Here is a 10,000-nt window from a genome sequence, read left to right on the forward strand (position 1 = left end):
TCTGGCAGACGTTACGTCGGTCTTTTTATCTGCTCCACAGAGGGCGTCTGCACAGCTGAAGTAAAATGATTGGTCAAAATACATTACCTACCTACCAGCTGTGGTGTTCACATATACTCAAACACAAACAAACATATTCCGGCACCTTTTTATCGTGTGTGTGTGTGTGTGTGTGTGTGTGTGTGTGTTTGTGTGTGTGTGTGTGTGTGTGTGTGTGTGTGTGTGTGTGTCTAAGTGTGTGGTGAGTCCAGTGACCAACACCACGGTCAACAGAAATGGTTATACAGTATGTGTAATGACTATTGTCTTAAATATGGCAGCAATAGAGAGTATAAAAAAGATAAAATTAATTTATGTCAAAAAGTTAAGGGTTATTACAATAGAATGAGATAAATAAATATAGTAGTATACGGTTATTGGTCAGCAAGTAAGATTGAGGAAATAAAACTAAATTTAATGTGTACAGAACATCTGCAATATTTGTACAAATGGAGCTTGTATGAAAAAAATACAAATAATTTCACATAATTACACATCGTCTCTGTCGGGTGGAAACCAAAACTGTTACTTTTCAGGATTAAAAAAATAAATAAAAAAAGTAGCAGATCCAAAGGTCGAAACGTGTCGATTCGCGCCGCGTTTCGAACTTGTAGATCTGCTACTTTTGATGCTTTTGTGTGACGCTGTAGTATGATCAAGTAGGGCGTTAATTTACGAAAAAACACAAAAAGTTAAAATATGGAGATAAGAGGTTTATGCCCGACAACAACGATATGTAAAGTGTGACGTGACAATGAAGCTTATTCTGATCATGTCTCTCAGAAGTGGGCTGTGGACAGTAGAAACCTTACTCTGATGGCGTCAGAGTCACTGGCACACTGGCATAAGTGTGAGAGGACTTTAATTTAGTTTAATTAGGCCCCCTCACATCTATATACAAATGACATCCTGCAAATAATTCTACATTCATTCAAACTCCTAACTCTGACTGGGGAGGGAGTCTGGGAGATAGATAGAGTTATTGCTCCGAGTCTAATGATCATTACATCCTGATGTGAAAGAAAATATTTCTAAAGAAGAAATAAAGGTTGTTATGTATAGCCTATGGACAATCAAAATCTGTTGGAAATATTACATTTGTATGTGGTGTCATAATTGACCTGGCCTGAAAAACGTTGAAGACCCCTGGAGTAAGGTTTCTGCACTGTCCATAGCCCACCTCTGAGACACAGAGCGAGTAAACAGAAATGGTAGTCCTGGGGCCAAGCCATATTTTGGTACCACCTAAGGTGACCGTAAAGTTTTTGTATTTTTGTCTTCCTACATGTCTCTAGTTTATATTTTGGTATGATAACCCTTCCAATCTTGTAGCTTAATGGCAGTTATCACTACCTACCGGCTAATGTATCCGGTAGGAGACACAAAGTAGAATCTTTGTGTCTCCTACACCCAGGCATCAAATTATTGCGACAAAAAACGAAATATATCCATGTATTCAAGGCTTCATGGGGTGTGCAATTGATAGAAAATAAATCTTTTTTTGGGTGAACTCCTCTTTAGGTTTCCCAGGTGGACTCTCTACCCATTCAGCTATGACCACCCTGGACCGAAGGAGGGTAAACTTTTACAAGCTTATGGAAAGCAGTCTTTTTGCAAACACCAAAAATCTGAGAAGTTATCAATTGCACACCCCATGAAGCCTTGAATACATGGATATATTTTGTTTTTTGTCGCAATAATTTGATGCCCGGGTGTAGGAGACACAAAGATTCTACTTTGTGTCTCCTACCGACCTACCGGATACATTAGCCAGTAGGTAGTGATAACTGCCATTAAGCTACAAGATTGGAAGGGTTATCATACCAAAATATAAACTAGAGACATATAGGAAGACAAAAATACAAAAACTTTACGGTCACCTTAGGTGGTACCAATTTGTGAAAATATCAGTGTTGGCCCCTGGACTATGGTGCAATCTTACAGCATTAGTGAGTTCCAGTTAAATGAAGATAGGGTTGGAAATGGGAGAAGTGCTCTGTAAATTCAGGTTACCTTATGTGTGGTTTGTGTGTGAATAAGTCCAGCTGAATAAATACATGTCCTCTTGGATATCTAGTATGCTAGTTGTTCATCAATGTTAACACCCGTGGTGTTTACATTATTCATGTGAGTAGCCTTTTATCTGCCTGACAAAACAGCTTTTATTGTGGATTTGAAAACATTCAGAACTGTACCAGCAACCTTTAGTTCTGCATATTGTTTGTTGATTTTTTGTTGTTGAAAGTTTTCTTCAAATTCATATACATAGTAGGTAAGAATAAATGGAAAATCACTCAGCCACTGTGTTCCTGTACATTCTTATATTTATTTACAGTATCCGATTCTAATGTAATTCTGAAAACATTTATTGTGGCCTTTAATCACTTTACTTTTACTTACGTTTACAACACACTAAATGTTCATACAACACTATATAAAAGATAAGCATACTGTATCACTACTGTAGCTATAGCCTCCCAGGTAGCACAAGGTTTAGCTTAGCAATAAGCAATAAGGGGGCTAGTTGCACATTTCTGCCGATTACGTAACAGCAGGGTTGGAGTGTGCCTTTAATTAATTAGAAGTAAGCTGAAAATATCCCTTGTATAAATCCAATTAAGACCACATATTTAGCTGGTCTGCTTTGATCTTGTTAACTGGCTTATGAGGAGAATGTTGAAGCAACGTGGGGCTCATTTCACTTCTTGAGAGAAACTCTACCGAGTCATTGAGTATGATCTCATTATAGTCTGTTGATGACTTTATGATCCCAGTAGAGAAATTGTGTTTGGTCAGACTTAAATAAATCAGGTTATAGAGATACTAGACTGGAATAATTTCCTGAATGTTAGTGCACTGCATAATATCTGCACTCACAGTCAAGTTACCCACACATTGTCAATGAATGCGTGCCCTCAGGTACCCCTGCACTCATGCGGTCTCTGTTCAACCACACTCAAAGACACACACACGCACACGCACGCGCGCGCGCGCGCACACACACACACACACACACACACACACACACACACACACACACACACACACACACACACACACACACACACACACACACACACACACACACACACACACACACACACACACACACACACAGGGATTCGGTCTAACGTACTGCAGATAATTTCCAATCACCGTCAGTACAAAATGCAAAAACAACATACTGCACTTTTATGACACTCATTCTGACTACAATACCAAAAGCACAAAGTGTTGTTTTTCCTCTTCCATTTTTGTTTTTCTATGAATAAAATAAAAATGTACATGTGTGTGACGTTATAAGGGAATGGCAAAAATTGTCGCTGTCGAGTGGAAACCTCATATGTCCAAAACTGTTACTTTTCAGGATTCAAATTCAAAAATAGCAAAAGTAGCAGATCTACAAGCTCAAAACACGGCGCAAACGAGCGTGTTGATCTGCTACTTTTGAGTGACGCCGTAGTATGATCAAGTAGGGCGCTGATTTACAAATAAACACAAACAGTGGAGATAAGAGGTTTCTGCCCGACAGCAACGAGATGCCTGTCTTTCCTACGTATTGAATTGAGTCTAAAGTGTGTGTGTGGGCCATCACACTTTAGAAAGTCATGAATAATCAATTCCCCTCTCAACACCACCAGCACCATGTGCTGCTGCAGTGACCCAGGGTCAACCGTCCTGAATCATACCATCTACTACTGTGTAATCTCTCTCTGTGTCTCTCTCTCTTTCTCTCGCTCAGGTTTTGACTGGAGTCTTCATTTTAAGTGGGAACAGTTGTCTCCAGAACAGCGTGCTCGTCGAGCTGACCCTACTGAACCAATCAGGTAAGACTCACACGCGCGCACACACACACACACACACACACACACACACACACACACACACACACACACACACACACACACACACACACACACACACACACACACACACACACACACACACGTGCTCACACACACACGCATGTATGCCCGCACGCACGCACACACACGCATGCACGCACACAAACACACACGCATGCACGCATGCACACACACATTCAACCACAATCATATGAAAACAGATGCTCACATGTGTATGTGGGAACAGTTGTCTCCGTGGGAACAGTTTTTGTGTACTTGTTTTGTACAGTACACAAAAAGTAATGCATGCAAGCATGCATGCGCGTGCACACATATTTGCCCTAATGCACAGACATCTCTCTCTCTCACACACACACACACACGCACACACACGCACGCGCGTGTGCTAACACACACACACACACACACACACACACACACTCTTTCACGCAAATACCCACACAAATTGCACAAATATAGGCTGTCATTATCCTCTCAGACACACACACACACACACACACACACACACACACACACACACACACACACACACACACACACACACACACACACACACACACACACACACACACACACATGCTGTTTCTTGCAGGAGCAGGCAGGGTAATTGGCAATAACCAAAGAGGATTTGATGATGCATAATGTCCCACAGCAATTCACTGTACTGTCCAATCCACCAGGGTTTCACCCTGCTCTCATGCACTGTGTGTGTGTGTGTGTGTGTGTGTGTGTGTGTGTGTGTGTGTGTGTGTGTGTGTGTGTGTGTGTGTGTGTGTGTGTGTGTGTGTGTGTGTGTGTGTGTGTGTGTGTGTGTGTGTGTGTGTGTGTGTGTGTGTGTGTGTGTGTGTGTGTGTGTGTGACTGAATAGGATTATTCATGGTATAGTCAGAGTAAGATGGAGACCATTGAGTGTGTGGTTCTGTACCAGTCTGCTAGTGTTACAGGTTTTCTCTGTTGCTTACATCAGGGGTTCCCAAACTTTCACATGCCAAGGACAAGGACCCCCAAATAGCCATGGTCTCTGGCTGTGGTCCCCGTATACGTGTTCTCAGAAAATATTGCATCTTTGTGAGGTCCGAAAGCTTTTGAAAATAGTGAATGGTGAACATGTCAGTGCACTCAGAAGTCTTTTTGTCATTGTTTACAAACAATGACAAGATAATCAAAATCCGTAGCTATGTTGTTAATATAACATTGTGTTTTCAGATATAAACTACATTATGGCTAAGGTTTTGATGACACGGCTGCACTTTTTCTGTATATTATATATATAATTTTCAGCTGAGCCAATTTACACATAGTACTGTGTGTGGGAGATTGAGTGCAAGAGATTGTACAGGTTTCACATGTACGCTTTTAGTGTAATCTGTTGACAGAGCATAGCTGTACTGTACATGCAGCAGGAATTACACTGCAGTCTGTCTATTTCTACACCTCCATAAGCCTGTCACAATTATGACATAATAATCGCATGATCACAATTATTTCAGCTAATCACAATTATTTTGCATAATTGTTAATCATTAGCATTCATAATCACAAAAACTGAAATGTCACATTCATTATTTCCACATTTCTGACAAAAATTAAGAAATACAGAAATGTCAGATCTACCAGATGCTTGTAGATTGGCTATTTCTGTCATTTATATTATTATTTACGAGGATATGGCCTGTTTTGGCCATGTTATAATATTTATTTAATGTATTGGTACTGGTCAGTAAATGTCAGTAAACCAACTTCATATTTAAATGATTTGTCATAGCTGCCCTGTGCAATATTTGTTTACACAGTCTAACATAAATCTAATTGTACTCGGCTGATGCCCGTTGGGAACAATTGCCCTCTGGTTATGCAATACCCGTTGTAACCGCTGCACACATTGTTGTGCATAATGCACACATTGGTACAAAGACCTCCATATATGGGCATAAAATGAACACACACAGAAAGACAGATAGATCTCCATATATGGGCATTAAATGAACACAGACAGACCGATACAGAGATCTCCATATATGGGCATAAAATTAAGTCAGACAGACAGATAAAAAGATTTGTGGATTTATAGATGCTGTCTAGACTACTGGTCTACTTGGGGACCACGCAAGTCTGGAACGATGTAAGTTGGGAACAATGCTTGAAAGCATGCCACGCCCAGTTATGCAATACCCTTTGTACCTATCTGTACCTATTGCTGTACCCATTGTTAGAGTACCCATACCCGTTACCACAGTACTAATGACATTATATACTGCAATCAGTGGATTATTTATAAACGGGAACGACACAAGTCGGGAACGATGAAAGCTTAATTTGGGTTTGTCTCATTCAATTAGGGTACAGCTTAACACGAAACCGATTGCGAAGCCGTATTCCTTCGTCCTCAACTGGAGATGCACTCTAGTGGCATCTCCAGTCACCTCGATAAAGTTAATAGTCACAATAATATGTCAAAAGATTATATTCTGGGCACTCGGGTGGCGCAGTGGTAAAGTACCTGCCCACCACCGCGGAGTCTAGGGGTTCGGATCCACAAACACAATTGGCCCATGTTCGGGGAGGGTGATATTTGCCACTACACACTCTCATACTGGCTGGGGTTCTTTGTCAGCAGGGAGTGTTTGGCGGGAGGTGTGGGATGGAGGCACTGCGTCCTCCCGGTGGGGGCTCCTCACTGGCGGTGAGCCAGTAGGGTACAACGGCAGTGACAACATGTTTGTGGGGAGGAATCAATTGGCATAACGACTAAAATTGGGAGAAAGGGGTCAAAATCATTGGTCACTCTGAAAAAAAATGTGCATTCTGAAAAAAATATTGAACGTAAAGGTTCCAGATGATTCTTCTCTTGTTCTCCTGTTTCTGTAGCGTGAGGCAGCTTGATGTACAAGCACTCCCCCTGGACATGACGCTAGTATGTCGCAGGGACTTGTCCCCAATCCAACCCTTGATGCTGAGTGCCAAGCAGGGAGGCATTGGGTGCCTTTTTTATAGTCTTTGGTATGACCCATCCGGGGATCGAACCCCAACCTCCCAATCTCAGGACACGCTAACCGCAAGGCCACTGAGCTGGTATATTCTGAGAGGGGGGAACATTAGCCTAAAATTGCAGCTTGTAGATTGGCTATTCTTGGCAAAGAGATTTGGTGTAGACTGATAAAAGCGGCCCAAGTGCATATACAACTCAGGTCCAGTTTATTAACTCTAGAGGGTTTAAGTGGTTAACTGGCTAAAACCGATGTGTGGATGAGACGCTGGTGTGCCTTCAGGTGAGCCGAGCGAGTGTAGCTCCTGTCACACAGTTTACACTGGAAAGGTTTTTCTCCAGTGTGCTGCCGTTGGTGGGACTTCAGGTGAGCCAACGCACTGAAACTCTTGCCACACTCTTTGCAGTGAAACGGTCTGACTCCAGTGTGGAGGCGCAGGTGCGTGTTCAGGTTACTGGACTGGCTAAAACTCTTGTCACACTGATTGCAGTGGAACTTCTTTTCTCCGGTGTGGACGAGCTGGTGTTTCGACAGAGAATCGAACCGACTGAAACCCTTGCCGCACTCTTTGCAGTGGAACAGCTTTTCTCCCGTGTGGACACGCGCGTGTCTGTTCAGGTCGCCTAGCTGGAGGAAACTCTTGTCACAATGTTCACATTGGTAAGACTTTTCTCCGGTGTGGGCATGCCGGTGCGTCTTCAGGTTGTCCGACTTATTGAAATTCTTGTCGCAATGTTTACAGACGTGGGGTCTCCTTTTCACGACAGTCTTTACTACTTGCGGTCGAGCCGAAGTCTGCGTAGACTGTTGAGGGCTGTAAGCACTCGGTGCCTCGGTGTCTCCTTGTGTCTGGAAGGTCGCAGAGCTGGTCACTTGCTGAGGGGCTGCCGAGGGGGTCTGTCCATTCTCCACAGCTTCCTCTTTGTCTTTTGTCTTCTCTACTCTTCCCTCATATGGACTAAAGTCAGTCCCGACAGGATGCTCGGAGTCTCCATGGTACAACACTTGTGGACCTGCATCCGGAATGCCTGACCGAATGGCTCCGTCAGTCTCTCCTAGGGAGGTCGGTTGCGAGGCCGTAGCAGGGTAGTAGTAATGCAGTGGTAGCGAGGAGGTGGCAGCCGGGTGGTAGCCGGGTTGGGTGGTAGCAGGGTGGTAGCCGGGTTGTAGTGGGGTGCTAGTAGGGTGGTAGCCGGGTTGGAGCGGGGTGGTAGCAGGGTGGTAGAGATAGAGAGGTTGTAGAGAGGCTGTAGTGGGGTCGTATACAGGTTGTATATAGTGGTACTGAGTTGGTGGATAGTTGGTAGTAAAGTATTGGGTTGGTGGTAGTGGGTTAGTGAGGTATTGGTTTGGTGGTAGTGGGTTGGTAGCGTGATATTGGATTGGTGGTGGGTTAGTGAGGTATTCGATTGGTGGTGGGTTGGTAGTAGTGAGGTATTGGATTGGTGGCGGGTTGGTAGCGAGGTCAAAATGACTGTTTGCCATGAACACAGGAGGTACATGGACCTCACTTTCCACTAATGGGTCTTCTGGCACTTCCTGTTCATCAATTCTGGATTGTCTTCCGAGGTCTGTGTCACTGAAACATGCTGTTGTATCTGTATAACCACCAGACAGATCACTGGCCCACTCCACATATTCCTTGTCGTCAAGCAGCTGGTTCGACTCTGCAGAAAAACTTTTCAGTTCTTCAAAGACTTTCTCCGTTTCCCCTGAAGAACACATTTTAATCGGGTTTCAAGCGTTTTGTTTTGTCTTTCCGTCTTTCCGTCTTTTTTTTTTAGTCTGTCGTAATGTGTGCGGCGCCCTCTTTTGTCAATCTTCCTTTGTATTGATCTGCTCCTTTGTACAAGATTAATCCAAAACTCCAGGTTTCAGCATTCGATTTATCTCTGGTTCAGATGCTCCTGTATCGCTGTGCTTCTTGGTGCGTGCCTCTCGATGGATCTCGGACAAAGTATCTTGATTCTCCGTACATCTGGCTAGCTCTAAATAGCGCTGTCATTGGACATCATATGATGTCAGATGACATCATAGGTCTTCTATCTCAAAATTGCCAAATATGGACATCACCCAACGAACATGGATTCAGTGCATCCTCCAATGACATCCTTGTCCCTGGCAAATCAGTGATGTATATACAGTATATTACACGCCAAATTTGAACTGAATCGGTCAGACGGTGCAGGGGACAGACACACACACACACACAGTTTATGTGCATTTAAATGTGTTAAAACTTTCAATGCCAAAAACACAATTTTACCATTTATCGCAATCGCAATTATTCTAGACGGTGCTCGTTGGGGCATCGGCCTATTCGGGAACGATGCAAGTCGGGACATCCCCTACGGTTATGCAATACCCATTGTAGCCGTTATCACCATGCCCGTTTGTCCTGTCTGTCTGTTTCCCTTCTATGCCCATATATACAGTACTAGAGGTTCGGGCCGCTACGTGGCCCTCACGCTGATCCGACCAATATGCCTGAGTCATAGTGTCGGGGTCTTTGTCAGAATACCTATTGTACCTGTCTGTCTGTGTCCCTTTTGTGCCCATATATAGTATAGAGGTGTCGGTTTCTGTCTGTCTACCTGTCCCTTTAATGCCCATATATGGAGATATCTGTATCTGTCAGTCCTTGTCCCTTTTATGCCCATATATGGAGATCCCTGATGTCATCAGTATACAGTATGCCCATTATATTGGTTGTATCGGCAGGTTCTGGACAACTGGATATCCAAACTACTCGACAGTGGGCACCGCACTCTCTCGAGTCCTTGCCGCTGCGCACTCATAGTGTGAAGTCGCTCGGTCCCATATATGCATATGACCATATAAGGGAAATTTGGCCTTAGCGATCGGATCTGTGGCTCTGGACAACAGGATCTCTGTATCTGTCAGTCCCTTTCATGCCCATATATGGAGATATCTGATGTGATCAGTGTATGGCCATATATGACTGATTTGTTTGCGGCTGATGCCATGACGACACATTGAGGTTAGACAACGCACTCCATATTTGGGCGTAGCTGCATTAGGAATCCTTAAATGGTTATGGCTGAGTCAGAGTGACGTCAGAGTCCCCCCACCGGCCCTCCTATTTTA

At 43.6% G+C, this 10,000-nt stretch overlaps 1 protein-coding gene across 1 annotated transcript in view; it reads left to right on the forward strand.

The window, feature by feature from the left end:
• The window catches only part of galnt14 (UDP-N-acetyl-alpha-D-galactosamine:polypeptide N-acetylgalactosaminyltransferase 14 (GalNAc-T14)), a 166,739-nt gene that overhangs the window by 124,502 nt on the left and 32,237 nt on the right, over positions 1–10,000 (forward strand). Inside the window, exon 8 of the mRNA XM_084083203.1 lies at positions 3,782–3,866. Coding sequence (XP_083939329.1) covers positions 3,782–3,866 — 85 coding nt within the window. The remainder of the gene's footprint in view (positions 1–3,781; positions 3,867–10,000) is intronic.

The sequence above is a fragment of the Gymnoscopelus microlampas genome (genome assembly GCF_963454915.1).
Source record: "Gymnoscopelus microlampas genome assembly, chromosome: 16".
In the NCBI taxonomy this organism is placed as follows: Eukaryota; Metazoa; Chordata; class Actinopteri; order Myctophiformes; family Myctophidae; genus Gymnoscopelus; species Gymnoscopelus microlampas.